The sequence below is a fragment of the Equus quagga genome, chromosome 17 (assembly GCF_021613505.1).
Source record: "Equus quagga isolate Etosha38 chromosome 17, UCLA_HA_Equagga_1.0, whole genome shotgun sequence".
Classification (NCBI taxonomy): Eukaryota; Metazoa; Chordata; class Mammalia; order Perissodactyla; family Equidae; genus Equus; species Equus quagga.
In genome coordinates this window covers 7,150,963-7,176,691 of record NC_060283.1, presented here as the reverse complement: position 1 = coordinate 7,176,691, position 25,729 = coordinate 7,150,963, and the positions used below count along the sequence as shown (strand labels likewise).

Below are 25,729 nucleotides of genomic sequence, written 5' to 3'. Positions count from 1 at the left end.
TGGTCCAGGAGACCTAGTGGGAATGTGGGGAGCAGGCCCCCTACAGCTGTGATTTTGCAGCTTTCCCCTCTCCCCTACCTTCAAAAAAGACTCTTCTGTCTGCTTCTCTTAGTGATGGAACTGGCGGAATTGGAGATCTGGAAAAGGCCGGGGGCTAAATTGATCCAGATAGGAAAGGGCTTGGAGGGGACAGGGAGAAAGAAGGGGCAAAGGAGAGAACTGGGAGCTGCTGGGCCAGGGCGGGGAGGGAAGGAAGGGCGAGGAGGAGACCGGGGCCGCAGCCCTGCCCGGAGAGCTTTGGAGAGCAGGAGCCATGTCCAGAGGGCTCCTTTAGAGACGCCCTGGGGTGTGTCGTGTGAGGGGCCACCACCCCATCCCAGCCTCCTCCCCAACACCTCTTGGAGGAACTACCTCGTTTCCGAGCTTCCAAGAGTCTGATTTGGAAATCTCCTTTGTGTTTCTTTCTGGAATGTCCACCTTTGGGTTCCGGTAACAAGAGCGGTCATGAGCCATTGAACCCTTCACCCACGTGACTGCATTTAAGCTCCATAACCTGGTGGCAGTGGTATCAGTCAGGGTGCTCGATGGCCCGCCCCAGACACAGATTACAATTGCCTTCAGCAGAAAGGACCTTTCTTGGAAGGATGCTGGGGACTCATGACATTCTCATGGAGGCTGGACGTCCATGCTTGAGGAACAGAGTGCTCCAGAGGCTGGGCAGCCAAACCCACAGCCAACACTGTACTCCAGGAACAAGTGGTCCCCTTGCCAGACACTGTGCCCTCTGTCACTCACTCAGGATTCGGGAGACAGTCTGCCCCCCTCATCTGGGACCTGGGGCAAGGAAAGGAGCTGGCACCTTTGGATTCTGGGGTAGGAGGCTGGAGGGCTACACATACAAGAGAACTCCCTCCAACAAAGATCTGGTGCTACGGAACTAACAGAAGCGGAGGTGAATGCTGGACAGATCAATAAAGGAAAAAAAGAAACATCCCCGGCAGCAGATTCCATTATAAACATCCCCATTCTAGAGATGAGAAACTGAGGCTTGAGTAGTCATGGAAACTCATACAGCTAAGTAAGAAGTCTGACTTCAGAACCGGTGATACCCTCGTGCTCCCCTCACCCTTCCAGAAAACGTGATTTAGCGAATCCTATGGAGGGAGACGGGGAAATAACTTGGCTACGTCTGGCACGTATTGGACACAATAAAAGTTGGGTGGATGGATGAAAGAAGGGAATTGGAAGCAGATGAGAAGTCGTTTGGAGACACGTGATGAGGGTTTACGCTCGGATAGGGTGGGCTTGATCGCTTGGCAGAGATGAGAGATCAAACCTCCCGAATCCTTATTCTTAAATAACCTAGTTTACGCTTTACCAACGACCGAGAACTTTTAAGACGTTCCCTTGGCAGCGCGCCCGGCCGAGAACTGCGCCGTCACTTGCGACCAGCTCCCTGGGCCCCGGGGTGAAGGGCGCAGGCCCAGGAGAGGCGGTGGCCGGCGGAGGCGGCCCCGGAGGGGCGGGGGCGACGCCGGAGGAGGCGGAGGCCGGCGGTCGGCTCCGCTGCGGCTCGGTTGCCATGTCCCGCCAGGCCAAGGACGACTTCCTGCGGCACTACACAGTCTCCGATCCCCGCACGCACCCCAAGGGCTACACCGAGTACAAAGTGACCGCGCAGGTGAGGTGGGGCCCAGCGGGGACCTTTACCCTTTTAACAAGAGGCGGAGCCGTGTTTTATCTTAAGGCAAGGAGCTGCTGGAAGCGCCCTTCTTAGACGACAGAAATGGATTTCCCCTTTAAGGGGAGGCTGTGGCGGGAGCGTTCGTTTACTTCTTTAGCCCTCAAGGGGCGGGGCCATCGGAGGGCGCTGTCCTTTTAAAAGGGCGTGGACGGCCCTTCCCAGACCCGTGGGGTGTGGGTGCCCACGCTCGACCCGTCGCGTCTGGGGTTCAGACTGAATTTCTTTAAGTTGATATGAAAATTGTGACTCAGCCCAAATAGTAGTTCTCCAGTCTATTGGAGTAAGTTTTGTTTATTGCTTTGTTTGATATTTACATGAAAGACCTTTAAAGAGTTTAGTTATTTTTAATTTTCCAAAAGTTAATCTGTCTGTAACTTGAAATATTCATACGCAAAGAACTTAAGGAGTAAGTCTCTGCCTTCACAGTCGCAGCAGGGAGTCGATAAGGACTAAAGGTGAAATACGGGACGGTCACAGCGTTATAGGCACATCTGTAGAGACACATTGGAAACCACGAAAACAATCTAAAATAGTAAGAGTATAACAGAAAATCTGCAGAATGATATCTTTGGGGGATGACCTCTCACTGTAAATTTTTTGTCCCTCTAGAGTTTTGAACTGGGCAACTATTAAACCGATGCGTTAGAAACTATTGAGATGAGGCAAAACGTGAAGACGCTTCCAAAGGGATTTAAGTGCAGAATCCTAGATGTTTAAAATGAACTTTCCCCAAATCTTTTATAATATCTCTCCTATGCCTAAAAATACAAATAAAAAGCGTCCCTGAGAAGATGAACTGAAGGATGGGGAGGGACTGTAACCTTTTCCTTTAAATCTTCCTTTTGGCTTTTTAACCAAGTAACGTGCATTACTTTCATGTTTTTATAACTTTTAAAGATAAATCATTATTCCTCCCTTACCATCCCCATTCATTGTCTTCATGGAACCGTTGCTGGTAGTTTCTTATTTATTCTTGCAGATAAACTCATTTAAAAGCAAATATATGCGTTCACTTTATTACCATTATTTACACACAGTGGCGTTCTGCAGCTTGTGTTTGTCATTTGCTGGTATTCTTCAATTTTTTTATTGCTTCACTTTTTAAATTTTTTAAACGGAGACATAATATGCATAAAGTAATAGGCACAGATCTTAAGTGTACAGCTCAATAATTTTTACACATGTATACATCTGTGCAAACACCACTCAGATTGAGATACAGACCTTTTCATCACCCCAGAAAGCTTCTTTGCACATTTCCAATCAGAGTCCTCTTCCCACAGAGGTAACTGCTATCCTGACTTCTGTCACCATAGATTAATGTGTCTGTTCTTGAGCCTCATACGAATGGAATTGCACAGCAAGTACTGTTTTTCACTCTGCTTAGTGTTTTTGGAATTCATCTGTGTTGTGGGATGTGTAAGTAGTTTGTTCCTTTTGATTGCTTGTAATAGTAGTCCATTGTGTGAATATACCACTATTTGTTTATTCATTCTCCTGTTGTTGGACATTTGGGTTGTTTCTAAAAAAATTTTTTAGTTGTTTTGAGTAAAGTCGTATGAACATTTGTGCACAAGTCTTTTTACGGAAATATGCCCTTTTTCTCCTTGATATATGCCTAGGAGTGGAATTGCTCAGTCATTTGATGGGCAGATGTATAGCTTTCCTAGAAAGTGCCAGTTTCCCAAAGTGGTTGTACTGTTTTAGACTCCTGTTCTCACCAGCACGCGATAGCATCAGCATCTTGATTGTAGCCATTCTTGGTGGGTATGTAGTGTCTCACTGAAGTATTAATTTTCATTTCTCTGATGACTAATGGTGCTGAGCATATGTCATAATCTTATTGGCCATTCAAACATCTTCGTTTGTGAGAGGCACCTGTTCAAGTACTTTGCCCGTTTTTTAAAGTTGGGTTGTTGGTCTTTTTGATATTGATTTGTGGGAGTTCCTTATATATGCTCTGGATATGAGTCCTTTGTCAGGTATACCTTCCTCAGTGGTTTTTAATCATAGTTTCTTTTACTCAAAATATTTTAGGCAAATCTGTTGTGAAAAGCAAAGGCCAGGGTGTCAGGCCCATCAGTCCCTCTTACTGGGTGTGTGACCTGGCACAGTCACGGCCCCCCCTCTGGGCCTCCATTTCCTCATCTTTGAAATGGGCACGTTAATCATGTCTGCCTTGCTGGGAATCTAGGAAAACGAACAGGAGCTGTTGAGAACTGTCAGATATTCCAAGCTGTAGGATGTTATTTTTCAATTATCGTGAACCAGTAGTAATGGAAGCGAGTCTCCTTTCCACCTCCGACCCCAGTCTGCTCCTCCAGGGGTCACAACCCCATGACGGTTTCTTCGGGGTCTCGGAGTGTTTGAGTGCAGGGGCTTCCTCCATTAAGGAAGGAGGGGCTCCTGGGATGGAACCTCGGTTCTCGAGAGAACTTGGGGTGCTGTGGTTTCAGAAGAAGATGCGGGACTTGGCCCTTTGAAGGAACTGCGATCAAAGTTGGGCTGAGGATGGAGCCGTCTGGCCGGGCCTGTGGGGATCCTCCCATTTGACAGATGAGGAAGCTGAGGTTCATAGTAGAAAAACTGCTCCAAGTTACGCTCAAAGTCTTAAAGCCAGGACACCTTGACGCCAGTGGCCAAAGGGCACTGCCCCTTTGAGAGGGGCTGGGAGGTACCTGGGGCCTCCTCGGATCGTACAGGGTGATGGGGTATCGGATGTCAGTCTCTGGTCTCACCTGGCTTTTGCCTTTTTTCCTCAGTTCATCTCAAAGAGGGACCCAGAGGATGTCAAAGAGGTGAGGCTCCTGGGAGGAAGGGGGACCATTCCCCCATTCCAGATCTGGAAATGTAAAGGAACCACTGGTCACTCTGCGAGGAGACCAGCCCCGCTTCCTCCCTGGCCCTGGGAGGAGGGGACGCTGTGCCCTGTCCACACCCACCCTAGGACCAGGCTGGGGGTGGGCCGGGTCAAGCGTCCCATCCCTTGTCCCCCATCCCTCATCCCTCGACCCTCGTCCCTCGTAGGTGGTGGTCTGGAAGCGCTACAGCGACTTCCGCAAGCTGCATGGAGACCTGGCCTACACTCACCGCAACCTCTTCCGCCGCCTGGAGGAGTTTCCCGCCTTCCCCCGCGCCCAGGTGTTTGGTGAGTGTTGAGCCAGGCTTTCAGGCCAAAGAGGGAGGGAGAGCTGGCAAAGGGGACCCTGCTGGTGGGGGCTGGATGGAGGGTGCCTGAAGCTCCCAGCAAAGACACGTTTCAGAGAGCCGGAAGGGCCCTTCAAGATGGTCTCACTTTACAGATGGGGAAACTGAGGCTCGGAGCAGCCTCGCCCTTATTGAGCGTGTGGCCCTTTAACAGTCCTGTCCTCATTAGCCCCATTTTCAAGATGAGGCAACTGAGGCTCAGGGAGAGGAAGAGGATTGGCCTGTAAGTGGCAGAACCAGAATTCCTGCCCACAAGCCAGTGTTTCCGCTAGACCTGCGCTGTCCAAACACAGCAGCCGTGAGCCCCGTGTGGAGCAGCAGAGCTGTGGCGAGTCTGAGCTGTACGAGTGGAATGCACACTGAAAAAAGAGTGTCAACTGGCTCAATAATTTTTTTTTTTTTTGAGGAAGATTAGCCCTGAGCTAACTGCTGCCAATCCTCCTCTTTTTGCTGAGGAAGGCTGGCCCTGAGCTAACATCCGTGCCCATCTTCCTCTGCTTTATGCGTGGGACGCCTACCACAGCATGGCTTTTGCCACACGGTGCCATGTCTGCACCCGGGATCCGAACCAGCGAACCCTGGGTCACCAAGAAGCAGAACGTGCGAACTTAACCTCTGTGGCACCGGGTCAGCCCCTCGTATTATATCTCTGTTGGACAGGGCAGAGCTGTTACTTGTGTCTAGAGTCACATGACATGCCTTTTGCTGCAAGATGAAGGGTCGCTGCCGGCAGGTTATGGCAGCAGTTGGGGGTGCAGCAGGCTTTTCCCCTTGGCAGCACGATAACCAGGCCAGAGTTAGAGAACTCTGCATGATACCTAGAACAGAGCAGTGAAACTATAAAAATGGGGCTGCTTGCTGTGTGACCTTGGGCAAGTCACTTCCCCTCTCGGAGCCTCACTTTCCTCCACGTCACATCAAAGTTGTCTGAGATTGTTTGGTTTCTTGTTGGTTGCCTGCCTCCCCTGTCTAGGATGTAATATCCATGAGGGTGGAGACCTTGCTTCTCTCTCATTCACCCTCTGAAGTTAGCACATAGTAGGCGCTCAATAAATATCTGGTAAATGGGTGAAGAGGGAGATTGGTCCCTCCTTGCGAGCGCCCTCACCCCTGGAGGCGCCAGGGAAGATTGCTGGGAGAATGGGGAGGGGACAGCGGGCTGCTGGGATCCTCTCAGGCAGAACCAGGAAAAGTGGTCACTGCTTCTGTCCCCACCCTTCGTCCTGGGTTGCTGCAGGCCGCTTCGAAGCTTCGGTGATCGAGGAGCGGCGGAAAGGGGCTGAGGACTTGCTTCGCTTCACTGTGCACATTCCTGCGCTCAACAACAGCCCCCAACTCAAGGAGTTCTTCCGGGTATGTGCACCTGCTCGCCCCCCACCCCAGCACCTGGGAAGCCTCCTGCCCACCAGGCTGCAGCCTGTCACTCCCCAATGCTGGTCTCTCTCTCCTGCAGGGAGGGGAGGTGACACAGCCCTCCGAGGTGTCCAGGGACCTGCACATCCTGCCACCCCCTCTGATCCCCACACCCCCGCCTGATGAGCCCTGGTTGCCCCAGCCACTCCCTGCGGAGAGGAGGGGCCTGGAGGAGTTGGAGGTGCCAGGTACGTCAGAGAGGGCGAGGGAGCCAGGGCTGGAGGGTCTGGAGGTGGAGGGCACACTCCTTCCTCGGTGATCTTAGTAAAAACCCTGGGGTGTGTCCCAGCTGGTCTACCACTAACCTGCTAAGGACTCTGTACAGGCCTTGTCCTTTCTCTCGGCCACAGTTTCTTAATCTGTAAAATGGGCACAAACCCGAAAAGTGGGCTTATCTGTTCCCCTGATGGCTGCAGGGGTTCAGGGAGAGGGTTGTTCCGTTTTGAAAGCTGGGAACAGATGGGCAGCCGTGAATGTCCCCCATGATCTGTTCCTCAGGGGACCCCCCACCATCCAGCCCTGCCCAGGAGGCCTTGGATCTCCTCTTTGACTGTGGGAGCACCGAGGAGGCGTCCAGTTCCCCTGCCCGAGGCCCCCTCACGGAGGCTGAGCTTGCCCTCTTCGACCCCTTCTCTAAGGAAGGTAACAAGCTGGTGCAGGGGTGCGGGGGGCTGGGGCAGGAGCTCCTTAGGGACAAGGAGGCAGGCAGAGCCAGGAGCTAGCCCTGTGGTGCCTGTGTAAGCCCGAGAATGGCGCCCCCTGCAGGCAAATGGCAGCGTTGATGAGAACTAGAAGCCGCCGCCCCTCCCCGGGTGCCTCAGCCCTGGCTATGGCTTTGCAAGCTGTACCCTGCTGTACACTGAACAATGATGGACAAAGAGAATGAGCCACTTCCCACGATGGGATCTGCTCCCTGAGAAAGTTCTGGAATGAGCAGGGATCACACTGCTCTAGGAGGGTTTTAGGTTCCTTCCATTGGAAGCCCAGGATGGGTGTTGCTTGGCTGGCTCAGGGTCCGGCTGCAGATCCTGCAGGCAGGAGAGGACTGTTAGTCAAGGGAGGTGAGGCCTTGGCTCAGAGAGCAGAGGGGAAGCCCCCAGAGCAGCTGCCGGTGTGCGGGGGACCAGAGACAGAAGGGCCCCCATGGAGGGCCAGGTCCTGAGTCCCTGGCTCTGAGATCTAGAGATCTGATGGTCCCAGGCTCTGACACACTGGATCCCTTTGTTCTGAAATCTCTGAGTTTATGCTGTTACAGCAACTGGGGTCTTGAAGTGGCTGATCTCACTTTGGCGTCATCATGAAACAGTTTCATTTTTTATTCCTCAACACTCTTTTTTTTTGGCACCTAGCTAACATCTGTTGCCAATCTGTTTTTTTCTTCTTCTTCTCCCCAAAGCCCCCCAGTACATAGTTGTATATTCTAGTTGTGGGTCCTTCTGGCTCTGCTGTGTGGGACGCCACCTCCACATGGCCTGATGAGTGGTGCCATATCTGTGCCCAGGATCCAAACCAGCGAAACCCTGGGCTGCCGAAGCAGAGCGTGCGAACTTAACCACTCGGCCACGGGGCCAGCTCCCTCAACAGTCTTTTTAAGCCCATTTTGTTGGCTTCCCTTTTTTGCCACTATTCTGCCTTGCCCCAGCTGAGCCCCCTGGGATGCCCGGTGGGCAGCTGCTCGGGCAGGACCCTGTCCTCAGAGGTGACTCCCATGAGACATTCCCTCAGCCCACTGGAAAGCTCTCAAATCCTTGCCCTGTGAATCCATGCTGCTTCCTCTCCTTGCCCTGCTGTTATGGGCAGCTCCAGCGACCCTCTCACCATCAGACTTCTCCAGCAAGGAGCCCGCACTTGGCTCTGTCTTCATCATATACACCAAACTCCTGAACTAGAGCATTCGAGTGTCCCAAGAACTCTTCTGCCTTCTGTTCCATTAGCGACACAGGGAGGGCTGTAGGTCCCGCTGAGAAGTGACATACCATCTTCCCTTCGTGCCTGAGGCCCCTGGTCTCCTCTTGGGGTCACTTGGATGGGGTTGGAGAGATGCCCGCCCTTCCCTCTCCAGGACAGGGGTGTGCTACGGCGCTTCCTGCACTCGCACCTTCCCTTCAAAGTCCTTTCGAAATGCCAAAGACTCACCAGATCTCTAGCTTCCTTGTGTGTAAGCTGCAGAGGGGATGTTTGACCACTTCTTTGCCAGTCCTAGGGGATATAATGAGCCCCTCTCTCTGGAACGTGAGGATGCCTACCACCACTGTCTTCATATGTGAGGCCTCAGCTGAAATTGTAAGACCTCAAAAAAGCCCTGAGATTCTCTGAATCTGTTATTCCAAGGCTTGGAGCATTTCTACCGTTGGTCTAGCATCCTTCAGTAAACTTTGTGGAGGGAACTCTTAGATTTATAGATCAACTGTAGTCAGGAAGAAAGTAGAACAGCAGGGGCTGGCCCCGTGGCCGAGTGGTTAAGTCTGTGCGCTCCGCTGCAGGTGGCCCAGTGTTTCGTTGGTTCGAATCCATGGCACTGCTCATCAAACCACGCTGAGGCAGCGTCCCACATGCTACAACTAGAAGGACCCACAACGAAGAAATACAACTATGTACTGGGGGGCTTTGGGGAGAAAAAGGAAAAAAAAAAAAAAAAATAAAAAAAAAAAAAAAGAAAGTAGCACAGTGACCCAGAGCTTGCAAACTACTGGCAAAGTGTCCCTAAAGAAAGAATTAGGAAGATAAGGCTGTTTTTACAAAAGCACATGAACTCCAGCGATCAAGTAGATCATGGCTAATTTGCTCTGCACAAGTGGCTTCTGGATTGCTCGGGCACTGCTCCGTTGCACTGGGGTTGGGTTGGTACCCTGATGGGCAAGAGAGGTCTAGGGATGAGCAGCAGGCCCTGGGAAAGGGATGGCCAGTCTGGCCTGAGTCCTCCATATTTGATTGTAGAAGGTGCAGGCCCCAGTCCTGCCCACATAAGTGAGCTGGCAGCGATGGAGGCAGAGACCGAAAGGCTGGACCAGGAACCGTGGGAGCCAGGAGGGCAGGAAGAGGAAGCGGACGAGGAAGGAGGGCCCGCCCCTGCCTATCTGAGCCAAGCCACAGAGCTCATCACTCAGGCCCTGCGAGACGAGAAGGCAGGCGCCTACCCTGCGGCTCTGCAGGGCTACCGGGATGGCGTGCACATCCTGCTCCAGGGAGTTCCCAGTGAGTATGGTTAGAGAGGGGGTGCTCAGGCCTGGGGTCCTGGATGGTGCAGTGAAGGGGAGGCAGAGTCAAAACCCAGCAGTTCAGGCATCAGAATTGCTCTTCACTGGCTAGCTGTGTAACCTTGGGCACTTTCTTTTCCTCTTGTGGCCTCAGTTTTCTTATTTGTAAAATGGGGAGAATAGATTTGACTCCCAGGGAGGGGGGTAAAGGCACCTGTTGATGCTCTGTGAACTGGAAGGGGCCAGACCAGGGGTTCTGAAGTTAGGTACCTGGGCCAGGTACCTCAGCTGAGCCATCCTCTCTCCACAGGTGACCCATCGCCTGCCCGCCGGGAGGGTGTGAAGAAGAAGGCAGCCGAGTACCTGAAGCGGGCAGAGGAAATCCTGCACTTGCACCTGTCCCCAGTCCCACCCTGAGAGGGAGCACACCCTTCCCCAGGACTCCAGCTCCAGCACTGCCAGCACCCCCTTCGCCTTCCCCTGGTGCCTGGCCCTATCTCCTGGTCTCGTAACTCCAGGGGCCATTTCTGTATGTAACTGGACCAAGAATGAGAAAAATAACGAATTCTCAGCTCACTGACCGCACCTGCCACCTTGGCATCAGGGACTCACACTTCTGATCCTGCCTGTCTCTATCTTGATGTGTGAGCAGCAGCTCTGGTCACTAAACTCTGTTTACCCATCTAGAACCGGGGTCTGCAAACTACGGCCTGTAGCCAAACCTGGCCCACTGCCTTTTTTTGTAAGGCCCATGAGCTAGAATGGTTTTTACATTTTTTTAATAGTTGAAAAGAATCAAAAGAATAATATTCGTGACAGGTGGAAATTACATGAAAGTTAAGTATCTAGAAATAAAATTTTATTGGAACACAACTGGGTTCATCTCTTTAGTATTTATGGCTGCTTTCCTGCCATACCAGCAGAGTTGAATAGGTGCAGAGTGGAGCAGTTGCAACCTGCAAATCCGAAAACATTTGCTATCTGGCTCTTTGGAGAAAAAGTTGGCTGACCCCTGATCTAGAAAATGGGGAGAAAAGTCTCCAAAGGAACGGAGCGGAGAACGACAGGCCGATTGAACCAGATTACCTACTTTTAGGGAGGCGGTCCCAAAGCCAAACACTGAAGGTTCAGTGGGCGGGAGCCCGGGGAGGCGTGGCTCCGCTTCTGTCCCGCCCCTCCTGCAAAGCCATTGGTTGCGGAAGGGACTACAAACTGGGGCATCATGGGAGTGACCCGGACTGCGCGGCGCATGATGGGAAACTAACCCGGCTTCAGCGCGCCGAGCAGAGGTGGCGGCGCTGAACTACAGCGCGATGCATCTCGGGAGGCCTGCTCGAGGATTAGTGGGAGGTGACATGACGCGGTGAGAGGACGGCGGTGGCCAGATGGGCGGCGGGGACGCTTAGACCCGGGCGGGGAGGAGGGCCCAGTCGGGGTAGGCCCCGCCTCGCCTCCGGCAGCCTCGGCGTGCCTCCGGCAGAATGGGGCGGGCGGCGGCCGCCGTCCCCGGGATGCTGAGCGCCCATCCTGTCCCCGCAGCCCACCCATGCCCGGCTGCGAGCTGCCCGTGGGTACGTGCCCGGACATGTGCCCGGCCGCCGAGCGCGCCCAGCGCGAAAAGGAGCGCCGCCTGCACCGCTTCGAGGTGGCGCCCGGGTGCCTCGGGGACCGGCCCCGCGCCGACCCGCAGCGCGCGGTGAAGGAGTACAGCCGGCCGGCCGCCGGCAAGGCCCGGCCCCCGCCGAACCAGCTGCGGCCGCCGCCCGTGCTGCTGGCCACCGTGCGCTACCTGGCCGGCGAGGTGGCCGAGCGCGCCGACGCGTCCCCCGCTGAGGTGGCCAGCTTCGTGGCGGACCGGCTGCGCGCCGTGCGGCTGGACCTGGCCCTGCAGGGCGCAGGCGACGCCGAGGCGGCGGTGGTGCTGGAGGCGGCGCTGGCCGTGCTGCTGGCCGTGGTGGCGCGGCTCGGACCGGACGCCGCGCGCGGGGCTGCGGACCCGGGGCTGCTGCAGGCCCAGGTGCAGGAGGGCTTCGGGTCGCTGCGGCGCTGCTACGCGCGGGGCGCCGGGCCGCACCCCCGCCAGGCCGCCTTCCAGGGCCTCTTTCTGCTTTATAACCTGGGTGAGTCGGGGTCCGGGCGGCGGGCAGAGCGCGAAGGCGGGGGCCCAGGAAGGAAAGGGAAGCTTTAGCATCTCACCGTTGGCTCCCTCTCCGTCCCTGCCTCCTAAATGTGTGTCGAGTCAATGCACAAGATCCACCAAGCCCCGACGGGGGCCTTCTGGCCTGTCCCTCCCCATCTCTGGGTCTCAGTTTTCTCGTAATAAAAGTGGAGGGGATGGAGTTGGAATGGTGAGTTGTCCTAGAGAGTGATTTTCAAACTTTTTTTGGCAGCCAAGAATACATGTGTCCACAAATATATCTGAGACAGAAATTTCAAGACTTTAGATCCTTTCTTCGGATGGATGGTGCATTCTAATAAGTTCTGTTCTATTTAATTGTAATAAAATGCTGTTGACTTCACAGCCCGCTAATGGGACAGAAGCCTCAGTTTACAAAAGTGGCCCAAGGTTCCCGTGCCTGTGTTTCTCCTCGAAGGGAAGCAGAGGCAAAATCTGTTCGAAGAAATGCCCTTACCAGCCAGACTGGAGAAGGTGTGGCAGGGCCCGCTCCCTAATCTGTGGGTCCGCTAGGGCAGTGGAGAAAGGGCTTGGCTGGAAGTCAGAAAACTTGGATTTGGGGGCCCGGCCTGGTGGGGCAGCGGTGAAGTTCGCATGCTCTGCTTCAGCGCCCCTGGGTTCACTGGTTTGGATCCCAGGTGTGGACCTACACTCCGCTTATCAAGCCATGCTGTGGCAGGCGCCTCACATATAAAGTAGAGGAAGATGGTCGTGGATGTTTGCTCAGGGCCAAGCTTCCTCAAAAAAAAACAACAACTTGGATTTGATTGGTTCTACTTCATACGAATTCTAGGACAGTCTCAAGCAAGTCGTTAAATTATCTGGGCCTTTTCCCTAATCCCTAAACGCTGCCTCACTTTATTATGAGGATCCAGACTCTTTGAAGGGGCTCTGGAACCTCAGGAAACTCACTCAGATTTGGCTCAGGAAGGGGCTGGTGGGGAAAGGGGGAGGGAAGGTGGGCGTGGCCGTGGGGGCGTGGTCAGAGCGGGAGGTAGGCGGGACTGAGGGCGGGAGATGAGCCTGGGGGAGGGCCCGAGGAGGTGGGCGTGGCTGAGGACTGGAGCTGGTGGGAGGGAAGATGGGAGGAGGGGCTGGGATGGAAGGTGGGCCTGATCCAGGAAGGATGCATTCTCTTTGTGGCTTCCCGCCCTCACAGGCTCGGTGGAGGCCCTTCATGAGGTTCTGCAGCTGCCCGCTGCCCTGCGTTTCTGCCCGGCCCTGCGCACGGCCCTGGCAGTCGACTCAGCCTTCCGGGAAGGCAACGCCGCCCGCCTGTTCCGCCTGCTCCGGACCCTGCCCTACCTGCAGAGCTGCGCCGTGCAGTGCCACGTGGGCCGTGCCCGCCGCGGAGCCCTGGCCCGCCTCGCTCGTGCCCTGAGCACCCCCAAGGGCCAGACCCTGCCCCTGGGCTTCATGATCCACCTCCTGGCCCTGGACGGGCCCGAGGAGGCACGGGAGCTGTGCCAGGCCCATGGGCTGCCCTTGGATGGACAGGAGAGAGTTGTGTTCCTGAGGGGTCGCTACACGGAGGAGGGGCTGCCGCCTGCCGGGACCTGCAAAGTGTTGGTGGGGAGCAAACTCGGAGGGCGCACCCTGGAGGAGGTGGTCATGGCAGAGGAGGAAGATGAGGGTGTGGACAGACCCACGTCCCCAGCATGAGGGGCTGTGCAGTCTCCCAGAGCCAGGACTGGGTCCTAGCACTCGGGTTTCTTTTTTCATGATTCCCACACAATAAAAGGAACTTGTTTTGTAGGGACACAGCTAGGCTTGATTTATTTGGGGGAGGGCAGGGAGGAGTTAAGACATGCCAGGGGCATGGGGAGAGGAGCCCAGACTGGGCAAGGCCCTGTCCACCCTGGGCCTCACTTTCCCTGCTGGTCCCTGAGGGGTGGCCCTGGTGGTCTGAGTTGGCATCTAAGGTTGGCATTATGCATCCCATCCTCGCTCAATCACCAGCAAGAGCAGTTGGTGGTTTTGCCATTTCCCACTGTCCCCTTCTGCCAACCAAGAGCCAGGATGAGGGAGATTTTCATCTGGGGCTTGTCACTCCCTCGTGTCTCCACAACTGGTGGGACCCCTAGCTGCTGCTTCAGAAGCTTGAGAGGGTCCCGTGGTCATGCCCTCTCCGGGCATCAGGAAGACTGGAGTCCCGGAGTTGGAGGTGGGTAGGATAAGGGTAGTGGGGCAGCTGAAGAATGAGGGCTGGGGTCAGAGGTCAGCCACAGGCCTCAGGGTGGCTGCTGCAGCCTCCACGGCCGCCACCACAATGCTGAGCTGCCTCTGCACCTCAGCCCAGGCTGCAGATCCGGGGGCTGTGTTCATGGCTGCAGAGCAGGCATTGGCCAGGCCCGGGAATGTGGCTACGGAGCCCGTGCGGGGTGCCCAGAGCACGTGGCTGACGGGAGAAATGGGGGAGGACCAGGGTCACTCGGGGGCCAGGAAAGAGGAGCTTCAGCCTGGCACAGGCTCAGCTCCTGTATACAGCTAGGCACAAAAGCACCTCCCGACCGCCTCAAAGCTCAGGCTCTTACAGCAGTGGAGATGCAGCTTCTAGTCCCAGGGTGACCTTGACCGATTTGCCTTCCCTCCTTTGAGCCTGGAGTCTCGGGCTGGCATGTGCTCTAAGGGCTAGCGAGACTCTGACCTTTTTCCCCCTCAGGCGGTGCCCAGTGCCCAGCCTCACCCCACACACCTCCCGGGACCGGGATGGGCTCACCTGTAGTAGCGTTCCTCTGGGAAGGCTCGCGAGTTCAGGAAGGACCGTTCCAAGAGCATGAGCTGGTCGTTGAGCATGCGGACCTGCAGGGGGCTGGAGGCGGCAGGACCTGCTGGTCACTCTGGAGCCAGTGGCCCAGCTGCCAGCCTGCAACCTGCCCTGAAACCCACCCTCCCAGACACCTCTTTGCTGCGCCCTTGCTCACTCGGGGGTGCCCTTCTGCAGCTCTGATATCCGTTCGTCCAAGGCCGCGGCTGCCCCCTCGAACTTGTCCACTGCGGCTACCAGAGGCCCTGTGGGGAACGGCCAGCGTCTTAGCCCTGGAGGTGCAGGGCTCTCCGTACCTCAGTGTCGGGGAGCTCCGTACCCAGGCTGATGCTGTGCTGCTCCAACAGGGCCCCGAGGTCTTGCTGGGCGGCCTGCAGGAAGCTGCGGAGGGTCTCGCTGTAGTCACTGACATTGAGAGGCAGGAAGAGGCTGTCACTGAGCCGAAGAAGCACATTCCCCACCACCCGGGACACGGCCTGGTGGCTGCTGAAGCCTGCAGGGAAGGCGACAAGGTCAGGGCTCAGTCTGGAGCCCACCCTCCTCCAGCCTCAGGACGCTCCTTGGTCCCCTCCTCACCAGGGTCCACAAAGTTGTCCACGTAGCCAAAGGTGTCGAAGGCTGTGTGGTAGGTGGGATAGATCCGGGCTGAAGTCTTGCTCTAGGGGAACAAGGGCCAGAGGTGACAGGCTTGGGATGGAAAGTGGGAGGAAGTTCAATTATAGTGAGCAATGGAGGGGCATTATCTCTATTAACTCATTGCCACATCCATGAGGAAGGTTCTAGAATTCTTACTTTAGAGGAGAGCAAACAGACTCAGAAAGGTTAAGTAACCTTCCTGACATCACACAGCTAATAAGCGGCAGAGCTCGGTCAAGTATCACTTTCCCAGGTCACATGACGGAGAAAAGACTGGGGCTTTGGAGTCAGAAGAGGATTCAAATCCAGCTCCCCAACCCAGGAGCAGTGTGGCCGTGACTGGGAGAAGGGGCTTTTGGAGCATCAAATGGGAGACACAGGCTGGGCCCCCTGCATCCCTTAACTCACCCTCACACCAATGTGATAAGTCATCCCTGTTTTTTTTTTTTTTTTTCTTTTTTTAAAGATTTTTTTTTTTCCTTTTTCTCCCCAAAGCCCCCTGGTACATAGTTGTATATTCTTCGTTGTGGGTCCTTCTAGTTGTGGCATGTGGGACGCTGCCTCAGCGTGGTTTGATGAGCAGTGCCATGTCCGCGCCCAGGATTCGAACCAACGAAACACTGGGCCGCCTGCAGCGGAGTGCGCGAACTTAACCACTCGGCCACGGGGCCAGCCCCAGTCATCCCTGTTTTATACTGTTATTTATTCCGAGATAAACGTGTCTTCGCACTTTAAGATCTCTGGAGTCAGGATGCTTCTTATAGTCAATGTCATCCTACAACTGATTGGCAGTGTTTTTTTTCCCTCCTGAGTAGTGCATATCATAACGGTGCAGCTTACAAATCAGTAGCATCTTAAGTTTGATAAAATAACGTCGATGAGCGTAAGCAGATGCTCAGAGAGGGTAAGAAACTTGGCCGAGGTAGTACAGCTACGGAGTGATGGCGCCGGATTCAGTCTGCACTAGCTCAGCCCGCAGGAGAGGAGAGGGCTGGCGGAGTGAGGTAACGAGCTAGAGGAAGGAGGGGTGCCCGCTCACCCGGTCATAGGTGTAGGCGAGGTCCATGGAGGAGATGCCCAGGAAGTGAATGAAGGGTGCGTAGTCGCTGCCAGCACCCAGCGTGCCCAGGCTGCAGGAAGGAAGATGGTCGGGCTGGAGGGTGCTAGGCCCGCTCGCCGTCCCGGGGGGCCCCCCTTCCTTCCTGGACCTGGGCTCACCTGGGGACCAGGCCGTACACTGGGCTGCTACGGTTGGAATACTGGATCCAGTTGTCGTAGATGCTGAGGCTGCTGCGGCCTGGTGCCGGGATCTGGCCGGGAGGGGCATCTAGTCTCGGGCTGGCCCCTCCCCAGGCCCAACAACCACGCGGGTCCTCGGCCCGGCCCACCCGGGTCTCCAGCTTAGGCACACTCCCGCAGGTCCTACAAACCCCGCCCCAGGCTCGGTCCCACCCAGCCCCGCCCCCCGGACAGCCCCGCCCCTTCCACCTGTTTGGCTGCAGTGAAGACGACGCTCTGGATCGGAGGCGTCCCCTGCGCCCTCAGGGAGACATTGGCTGTGGGAGGATCGGAGAATGACTCTCTTCGGGCTCCAGTCCCTTCGTTTTCCCCCTCCCCCAGTCAGCCCAGCCGCGCCCCATACCAAACACCGAGATGTCCACGTTGATGTAGGCCACCGTGCGCTCCTGCAGCTTGCTGAAGAACTCCTGCGGGTGCGAGAGGCGACATCAGCTTGGCGCTGCCCGGTTCTGGGAACCCCCCCACCATCCTTTACCCTGCGGGGCTCACTCACCTCCGTGAATTCTGTGGAGCCGATGAGCCCAAACTCCTCTGCCCCCCAGCTTCCGAAGATGACTGATCTGCGGGGACGCCAGGTGCCTGGGGAGCGGGATAAAGGGCTGGAGGGTAGGATCCTCGGGTGGCTCAGGGAAAAGGTTGGGGACGTGGAGAAGAGGGAAGGGCTGGAAGGGGTGAAGCAGCCGGTGACAGGAGGTAGGTCCCGGGACCTCTTCAGCCAAGCCTTCCTGGAGGCTTCATCCTTCTTTACCCAGCCCCCTCCTCTGTGACACCCCCCCAAATTGTCCCCAACACCAACCTCCCTCGGCCAGGTGGTCCCTTCTGCCAGAACGCCCTGCCTCCCTCTTCTTTAGGTATGCTTTGAGAAGACCTCCTGACCCTCCACCCATCTCTCCTCCATGCTGCCTTTGTAAAACTCGCCCATAACCTTCCTTACTTGGTGACAATACATTTCCGTTCTCCTTAGGGCTTTATCCACATTGAGCCAATCCTTACAACAAGGCCTTGAGGGGAGACTATTATTGTCTCCATTTCGCAGCTGAGGAAACCAAGCCACAGAGAAGTTAAACGACTTGCCCAGGGTTACCCAGCTGGTAGGCAGCAGAGCCAGGGTTCAAATGCAGGGTCTGGCTCCAGACTTCAGAGGCTTTAACAATGCCCCACACCGCCTCTCCGAGCCCTCTGCAGCCTGGCTTCCATCTCCAGCCTCTGTGCTCACACTGCTCCCAGAAGCGCTGGTGCTCCTTGCTTGCCCCCTCACCTCCTCCAGACTCCCCCTCACCCTCCATGGCCACATTCTCCTGCTTGTGCTCCCCTCTCTGGCTGCAACTCGGTCCCCTTCGATCCTTCCTCATCTTTTTGTTGTAAATGAAATTTCTTAAAGTATAAAGTAATTACATGCTTGCACTGACAAATTCCCATACTTTTTCCTGCCAAAAACGCATAACCTGAATCTAATCAGACAAGCCCAAATCGAAGGACATTCAGCAAAATAAAATCAGGATCACGAAAGACAAAGGATGGCTAAGGAATCATGACAGAGGACACGGGCAGCTGCCACACATGTGACGTGTGATCCTGGATTGGCTCTCATTCCAGAAAATTCTTTTGCTCTAAAGGTCATTATAGGAACAATTGGCAAAATTGTTGATTTCCGGATTCTGATCCTGGGACTGTGGTTATGAAAGAAAATTTTTTTTAGGGAATATACAATGATGTATTTATGAGTAAAGGGACAGCATCTGGGTGAAGGGTATATGAGGCCTCTTTGGGCTATTTCTGCAACTCTTTTGTAAGTCTGAAATCATTTCAAAATAAAACACTTCAACAACAACAGTGACAAAGACAGTAATTTCTGCACTACGGTCAAAGCCCAGCCTCTCTCCACAAGATTCTCCCCCAACCCTCCTTATCAGCTGGTCTCAAGCACACCTGTGGGGTCACTGACCATTTATGCCACCGGCTCCCCAGTGTCTCTCTTTTCTGACCTGGAGATCAGCACCATCAACTGCCTGCTCGCCTTGTCCCCCGGAGTGACTCCTGGGCACCTCAAAATCAATATGCAAATGGGCACGCAACACATAAAGATGTAATTGGTGACATCAGTAACATAAAGGAGAAAGACAGCTTTATGGGAGGAGAGTTTTTGTGTGCCCTTGAAGTTAGGATGCTACCAATTCAGATTAGGTACTTATAACTTTAGGATGTTGTGTCACGGAAGATGAAAAAGTTCCAGAGATGGATGGTGGCGATGGTGGCATAGCATTGGGAATGTACTTAGTGCCACTGAACTGTACACTTAAAAATGGTTAGAAGGGTACATTTTATGGTATGTATATTTTACCGCAATAAAAACTAAAAAAAAAATCAACATGGGAAGAACCCAATTCGTGTTCTTCCCCCTAGATCTGCCCTCTGACTCTGCTTTTTCATAAATGGAACTGCCATGCGCTGGGTTGCTCAGACCCCCTCACCTCTGTCGCTAACAGACCCCAAGGTCTTCCCACTCTCTCCTCCTCACTGCCCTGCCCCCGCCTGGTCCAAGCCCCGCCATCCCTCCTGGCCTGAGGATGACGATACCTCTGACTGGTCCCTCCAAGCAGGGCCTGCCCTGCCCTCTCCCAGTGTAGCAGGGGAAGCCGTTTAGAATTGTACTCCATCATGTCACCGTCTTGATTAAAATCCCTCCCCAGCTTTCCACTCCCCAACTGGGCTGCCAGTGGCCTGGCCCTGCCACCTCTGCCACCTGGCCCAACCCCTCCTTCCCACACGGCGTCCCCTCTACGGGGAGCTTCCCCCTCCTTCCCCGAACTGCCGCCTCCACAGAGAAGCCGCCCTCGGCCATGGCTTGCCCCTGGGAAGCCCCTTGCGTATTTTCTTCATAGCACCTATCACAATTGTCACTTCATGCAGGAACTCTGGGTGTTCACTGCGGGATCTCCGGTGCCTAGAACTGGCTTAGCACATTGGAGGCACGGGGACATATTTGTTAAGTTACAACTTTGTCGATCCCCGCCTCAGCTGAAGCCCCTGGGGACGAGCCCGGGCACGGCCCTGCTCTCGGCAGCATCCGGGCTTCGGGCCTTGGAGGGCACAGAAGGCTCTCAGAAGCTCCACCACACGGGGCTACTCGGGCGAGGCGAGGGCTGGAGTCCCCGCATGCCCGCCCCCAGGGCCCTCGCTCTGGGCACAAGTGGACACTGGAGGAGGAGAGAGAGGAGCTGGGGCAGGACGCCCACGAGCTCAAAGAAGAGTGGGCTGGAGGTGCTTCCCGGGCGGAGCATCCCTGCAGGAGGGGAGGGAGCGTCCTCACCCTTCTTCAGCAGGGTCCCCAGGGCGCGGGTGACCTCCAGGAGGACAGCAGTGCCGCTGCTGGGGTCCACGGCTCCGTGTACCCAGCTGTCCCGGTGGTTTCCATAGAGCACATAGCGGTCTGGCGGGAGGAGCAGAGTCAGAACCCGGAGAGGAGGGAGGGAGGGGGCGGGCCCAGGTAGGCGGGGAGGAGGGGGCGAGGTCAGGCGGGCGGGGCGGGGGGCGTGGTCAGGCGGGCGGGGCGGAGGGGGGCGTGGTCAGGCGGGCGGGGCGGAGGGGGCGTGGTCAGGCGGGCGGGGCTGGGGGCGGGGCCGGGGGCCGGGGTCAGGCAGGCCCGGCGGAGGGGGCGGGGCCTGAGGGCACAGGGAGCCGTGAGGGGCGCTCACCAGGCTCCACAGCCCCGCGGATGATCCCCAGGACGTTGGAGGAGTTCCGCAGCTCCAGGCGGTTGTGGACACTCACGTTCACCTGGCTGGAGGAGTGACGGAGGTGACAAATGTCTTGACGCCGCCCACTCCCCCCTCCCGCATGCAGGAGAAACTGAGGCCGAGAGCGGGAGGGGGACATGGCAAGGTCACTTGCCCAGAAGTACCAGGAGAAGCAGCACGGCTAGAGCCCGCACTTCTGATTCCAATTCTCCTTTCACTCACTCATTCACTCAGTAAACACTTATTGGATGCTTAGTGTATGCCCGCAGCATCCCAGGCTCTGGGCAATGACTAAGACAGATGTGGCCCGGCCCTCGTGGGCCTCTGTCTCCTGAGTGGGACAGACCACAAGGAAGTGGGCAACTAACTGCAGGAGGCGAAGAGGCCTGGGAGGACACTAACACGTTGACGTGAGAGAGGATACCTAGGGGCAGGTAAGGGGGTTAGTGCAGTTCAGGAATGCAGGAGCGTGGGGAAGGGTGTTCCCGGCGGAAGGAACAGCAGGTGCAGAGGCCCTGATCTGGGAGTGAGCTTGCCGTATTTAAGAGAGGGCATGGCTGGAGAGTGGAGGTCTGAGATGAGATGGGGGGGACCCCACAGGGCCTTATGGGGCACGCAGCTGTTTCACTGGCTTCCCTCAAAGACAAGACGGATATTTTGGAGTCAGGGGAGGGGTTGGCCGAGAGGAGAAAGGGAAAGGCCAGGCCTCCAAGTGGGCAGAGGGGACTCAGGGCCAGGGAAGCATAACAAAGGAAGCAGAGAGGAGGGTGGGGAGACAGGGCCCCTCTCACCTGTCTGCTGAGAAGTTGCCATCAGACCGGAAGCCGGGCCCCAACCTGTACTCACAGCCCAGTGCTCCCTGCCAGGTCTCTGGGGCCGAGGCTCCCTGGAGGTTACTGAGGAGGACAGAGAGGCCCTTCAGAGCAAGGACGGGTGTGAAGGGGGAAGCTTGGAGACCAATGGAGGGTGGGCAAGGAGACCCCAGGACCCAAGCTCACCAGAGAAGGACTTTTGCATCCTCGAAGCCAATGGGCTGAGCGGGAATTGGGGGAAATCCGGAGGCATTGGCAGGGTCCAGGCGGAAGGAGGAGGGGTTTGCTGGAAGGTAGGGAGTCAGGGGGTCCCCAAAATACTCCAAGTAGGAGCCTCGCTCCACCCCCGAGGGAGGCAGGCCCCAGGAGTACGGGAAGGTCTGGCTGGGCGAGCTCTGCCCGTCATTGATGTCACTGGGGTCCGTGTACACCAGCACCCCAGCCACCCCGTGCTTGGCGGCATTCACAGCCTGCAGGAGGCAGAGGAGGCTGTGTTTAGGGGAGGGGCAGGGAGGGGGCACGTCCTGCTCCTCTCCCTCCCTCGCTGTGGAAGCCAGGAATGGATCTACCCTCCAGTCTGCAAGATGATGCTTGCCCAAGGCATTGATTGCAATGCTGCTTGAGATAGCACAAGACTATTGGGCATAGGCAAGCCAGTGCTTATCAGTGGGGGCTGATTAAATACGCAGAAGATCCTACAATGGAATACTATGCAGCCGTGTAAAAGAACGAGGTTGGGCTCCTACACTCATGTTCATAGCAGCACTGTTCACAATCGCCACAAGGTGGAAACAAGCCACATGTCCGTCGACGGATGGATGAAAAAGCAAAATGTGGTATATAACATGCAAGAGAATACTATTCAGCCATAAAAAGGAAGGAAATTCTGATATGACATGGATGAACCTTGAAAACATTATGCTAAGTGAAATAAGCCAGACACAAAGGGACAAATATGGTATGATTCCTCTTGTACAAAGTCCCTAGCATAGACAAATTCATAGACACAGAAAGTCTGGGGAGGGGAAAGAGGGGAAAGAGGAAGTCAGTGCTTAACGGGTACGGGGTTTTGTCTGGAATGATGAAAGAGTTCTGGAAATGGCTAGTGGTGATGGTTGCACAATATTGTGAGCGTTCTTTATGCTGCTGCATTGACACTTAAAAATGGTTAAAATGGTAAATTTTGCTACATGTATTTTACCACAATGAAAACAAAACAGTACATTAAAAAAAAAAAAAAAGACAAAGAAGGGCAGAGTTTAGGTACCACCTGAGAATGATCTCCGGAAGGTGTTAAGGTAAAGAAAGCGCATCTCAGAACAGTGGGTGTAGTAAGCTACTTTTCTGTAAAAAGATCGGGAAATAAGACTATATATTCATACGTGCTTCTTCCAAAAGAAATTCTGGGGAGACATCCCCTCAACAAACAAAAAGTTGCTACCTCATTGGAGGATGGCCTTACACGAGGACTTTTTCACTTTCTACTTTTTTTTTTTTTTGAGGAAGATTAGCCCTGAGCTAACATCTGCTCCCAATCCTCCTCTTTTGGCTGAGGAAGACTGGCCCTGAGCTAACATCCGTGCCCATCTTCCTCTACTTTATATGCAGGATGCCTGCCACAGCATGGCTTGACAAGCGGTGCCATGCCCGTACCCGGGATCCGAACGGGCCAACCCCGGGCCGCAGAAGCGGAATGTGCACACTTAACTACTGCGCCACTGGGCTGGCCCTCTACTTTTTTTTAAAACTGGAAATTCTATAATCTGTATAATTCCACCATGCCTTCTTCTTTCATTTTCTTCTCTTTCTCTCTCTCTCTCTCTTTTTTTTTTTTTTTTTTTTGCAGCTCTTATCATGGGCATTTCTTTAAAAATTGTGATAAAATACACATAACACTAAATTTACTGTCTTAGCCACTTAAGTGTGCAGTTCAGTGGCATTAAATACGTTCATGTTACTGTGCCACCGTCACCACCATCCGTCTCCAGAACTCTTTTTGACTTGCAAATCTGAAGCTCTGTACCCACTAAACACTAACTACCTATTCCTTTCTGTCATTCTATATCTTTTTATTTAAAAAAAAATTTTTTTAAACCATAGATATGTAATACTTAGTCAAAATTTTAAATTGAAAAGAAACAGGTTTGGGAGGAAGGCAAAAGGAGGGATTTAAGTTGAATATTCAGAAGGTTGACTTCACAGGAGGACTAGATTCAGAACATCCAAGCTGAAAATTTTGCCTGATTCTTTTCTTTCCTAAGTCTCAGAGAGGTTAGGGGAGTCATCCAAGGTCACACAGCACATCAGTGGTAACAGCACAAATACAGCTCGCCTCCTACCTGGAGCCCAGGGCTCAGCTCCCCACTCACCACTGCTCCCTCCCCTTCCCCTCACTTCCTCCTGTCCACTCCTGGGCTCCTCTCCCCACCCAGCCCCCTGCCCTGGAGCTGCTGCTCACCTTGGCCCCACGCCCTACACCCCCGTAGCGGGTCAGGGCAATGGTGCCTTCGAGTCCGATGCCCCGATTCTGTAGCTCCTCAAAGTCTTCTTCCGAGCCCTGGTTGGCGTAGACAAGGAGGCCCTAGTCCCAAGAGGAAGTGATTTTAGAGCCAGGCCCTGAAAAGGGCGGGGTGAGTTAAGGAGAGGGAAGGCTGGGTGGAAGGATGAAGGATTTAGATTCTGTTCCCCCACCTCACCCAGAGCTTGTAAGCGCCCCAAGGACAGAGTCACACCTGGTTTCCTCTGTGTCCAGGTACCCTGTATCAGGCCTGGCCTTGAGCAGAGGCCATTAGTGTTTGTTGAATGACTAAGTGATGGGGGAAAGGAGTAGCAGTGGAGTGTGGAGGCGAGTAAATTCTAGGGGAGAATGAGCCTAGTTGACGCACTTTTCCTCAGCTGCCCCTGGGTCAGGATGGGAGAAGCTGAGGTGGGAGCCTGGGGGAGCTGGGCCATGGCAGTGGGGAGAGGGTGTTCCAGGCCCACCTGTGGGGTTCCGGGGGGAGCGTAGGCAGCATAAGGTGGCACCACATCGGGACCCTCCTGCTCCCCAGTCACGTTCTCCTCGCTCCGGCGGCAGGAGAAGAGGATGTTCCCAGTGGGATCCACTGTAGGGCGGGCAGTGTCAGGGCGGGGCCCAGCAGCTCTCCCGCCCCACGGGCCTCCCCAAACCTGAACAGGCACTCACCGACGGTCACGCTATTGGGCTGCTCCCGGCTGGGGAGGGACAGCAGCACTTCATACTCGAAGGTCTCGGCCGAGTCCAGGCCTGACTCTGCGTCCCGCCAGCGCTGCAGCAACAGCTGCACCAGCTCCTCATCGCGGGGGGTGGAGGACAGGTGCGGCTCCCTGGAGAGTTCTCTGTGGGGCGGGCAGAGGGCAGGGTGGCCAAGGTAAGGGAGGGCCCCCTGGCACACAGGAGGGGCCGGGAGACCGGCCTCTCACCGAAGATTCTCCCGGATCCTGCTGGCATCCAGCTGTTCCATGATGGTCTCAAGGATCCCCAGGTCCAGGTCCTGGGAGGCTGAGATGCTGGGGGCTGGTGAGTTGGCCCCTTTGGGGATGGCAAAGTGGCCCAGGATGATCCCCAACCCCAAAAGGGCAGCAGCCCCCACCACCCCCGCAAGCACCTTCACCCCCTGCATCTTGTGGAGTCTTGGCCAGCTGGGGTGGCTCCTTATAGATGGGATGTCGGGTTTAGTTAACCATTACCTCATGGGTGGCCCTGCTCTTTGGCCCCTAGCTGGCAGGGACAGTGAGGGAGCATCCTTCAGGGAGGGCCAGGAGCTGTTCACAGCCACCTCAATTTCTGCAACATTCACCTGGAAGGGACCTCCAGGGGCATCAAGTCCCCACAGGGACATGGAGGCCCAGAGAGGGACAAGGTCTCATCCAGAGTCTCCCAGTAAAACAGAGAGCAAGCCAGGACTGGAACTCAGAGCCAGCACTGCCTCTGAGTCCTCCGTGTCATTTGATCTCCAGCACATCCCTCCATGGCTGCAGGAGCAGGTTTTGAATTCAAATTCCATCCTTGCTAGGCATAAGCTATGTGACCTTGGGCAATTCATTCAGCTTCTCAGAGCCTGTTTTCTGAGCTGTAAAATTGGGATAATAGAAGCTATTTCACAAAACTGTGGTGCTGTGGTCACTAAATGAGACGACGCCTGTAGAAATATCTAGCCCGGTGTCCAGCACATGGTGGGAGCTCAGTAAATTTTCGCCTCTCCTGCCTTGTCTGAACCCATAAAATGCTAAGCCTAGAGCTAAAGGAAGAAGGGGAATCCAGAGGAATTCTCTGAATCTACCCTGCAGGGGTCTCAGTTTGTGGGAGGGAGTGAGGCTCTTCGAAAGGGAAGCTGTTCTAGAGGACAGAGAGGGGCAAGCCCGTACTTCCTCGGGAGGGTGACTTCCTCCTTCATTCCCTGACCCTGTCTGGAATCCATTCATCTGTTCACCATACACTCGCTTGTTTATCCACCCACCCACCCCACATCCGCCTACCCTCCCATCCGTCCATCCAGCTATCCACCCAGCTATCCACTCATCCATGCATCTATCCAGCTATCCACTCATCCATGCATCCATCCATGCATCCATTCAGCTATCCACCCATCCATGCATCTATCCAGCTGTCCACCCAGCTATCTACCCATCCATGCATCCATTCAGCTGTCCAACCATCCATGCATATATCCAGCTATCCACCCATCCATGCATCCATCCAGCTATCCACCCAGCTATCCAC

General features: G+C 55.1%; 3 protein-coding genes across 3 annotated transcripts; 2 read left to right on the top strand and 1 right to left on the bottom strand.

The window, feature by feature from the left end:
- The first annotated feature begins 1,493 nt into the window (after window positions 1-1,493).
- SNX15 (sorting nexin 15) lies at window positions 1,494-10,429 on the top strand. Its single transcript, XM_046644982.1, has 8 exons — window positions 1,494-1,681; window positions 4,507-4,542; window positions 4,772-4,892; window positions 6,189-6,304; window positions 6,405-6,552; window positions 6,863-7,006; window positions 9,302-9,559; window positions 9,872-10,429. Exons 1-8 carry the CDS (start codon window positions 1,583-1,585, stop codon window positions 9,976-9,978), a joined length of 1,029 nt encoding a protein of 342 aa, XP_046500938.1. The 5' UTR covers window positions 1,494-1,582; the 3' UTR covers window positions 9,979-10,429.
- A 495-nt stretch (window positions 10,430-10,924) lies between these two features.
- On the top strand, window positions 10,925-13,496 carry SAC3D1 (SAC3 domain containing 1). Its single transcript, XM_046642808.1, has 2 exons — window positions 10,925-11,681; window positions 12,897-13,496. The coding sequence occupies exons 1-2, from the start codon at window positions 11,108-11,110 to the stop codon at window positions 13,397-13,399; spliced, it is 1,077 nt and encodes a 358-aa protein (XP_046498764.1). The 5' UTR covers window positions 10,925-11,107; the 3' UTR covers window positions 13,400-13,496.
- Window positions 13,497-13,644: 148 nt separating this feature from the next.
- Window positions 13,645-24,629, bottom strand: NAALADL1 (N-acetylated alpha-linked acidic dipeptidase like 1). Its single transcript, XM_046642807.1, has 18 exons — window positions 24,430-24,629; window positions 24,173-24,345; window positions 23,971-24,092; window positions 23,447-23,569; window positions 21,175-21,458; window positions 20,968-21,072; window positions 20,135-20,220; window positions 19,750-19,869; window positions 16,933-17,018; window positions 16,783-16,846; window positions 16,629-16,696; window positions 16,359-16,450; window positions 16,180-16,270; window positions 15,081-15,162; window positions 14,824-14,997; window positions 14,662-14,749; window positions 14,457-14,549; window positions 13,645-14,135 (listed from the first exon to the last, which is right to left on the bottom strand). Exons 1-18 carry the CDS (start codon window positions 24,627-24,629, stop codon window positions 13,949-13,951), a joined length of 2,238 nt encoding a protein of 745 aa, XP_046498763.1. The 3' UTR covers window positions 13,645-13,948.
- Window positions 24,630-25,729: the final 1,100 nt, after the last annotated feature.

What these genes read in the sequence shown, in the direction of transcription:
- SNX15 (XM_046644982.1), top strand. Translation starts at nt 1,583, where the DNA reads ATGTCCCGCCAGGCCAAGGACGACTTCCTGCGGCACTACACAGTCTCC. An exon ending in AACTCAAGGAGTTCTTCCGG is followed by an intron (nt 6,305 to 6,404) that starts GTATGTGCACCT and finishes TCTCTCCTGCAG; the next exon opens with GGAGGGGAGGTGACACAGCC. An exon ending in GGAGGAGTTGGAGGTGCCAG is followed by an intron (nt 6,553 to 6,862) that starts GTACGTCAGAGA and finishes TCTGTTCCTCAG; the next exon opens with GGGACCCCCCACCATCCAGC.
- SAC3D1 (XM_046642808.1), top strand. Translation starts at nt 11,108, where the DNA reads ATGCCCGGCTGCGAGCTGCCCGTGGGTACGTGCCCGGACATGTGCCCG. An exon ending in CTTTCTGCTTTATAACCTGG is followed by an intron (nt 11,682 to 12,896) that starts GTGAGTCGGGGT and finishes CCGCCCTCACAG; the next exon opens with GCTCGGTGGAGGCCCTTCAT.
- NAALADL1 (XM_046642807.1), bottom strand. Translation starts at nt 24,629, where the DNA reads ATGCAGGGGGTGAAGGTGCTTGCGGGGGTGGTGGGGGCTGCTGCCCTT. An exon ending in CCGCGGGGCTGTGGAGCCTG is followed by an intron (nt 19,870 to 20,134) that starts GTGAGCGCCCCT and finishes TCCTCCCGCCAG; the next exon opens with ACCGCTATGTGCTCTATGGA. An exon ending in GTGTACGGCCTGGTCCCCAG is followed by an intron (nt 16,271 to 16,358) that starts GTGAGCCCAGGT and finishes TCCTTCCTGCAG; the next exon opens with CCTGGGCACGCTGGGTGCTG.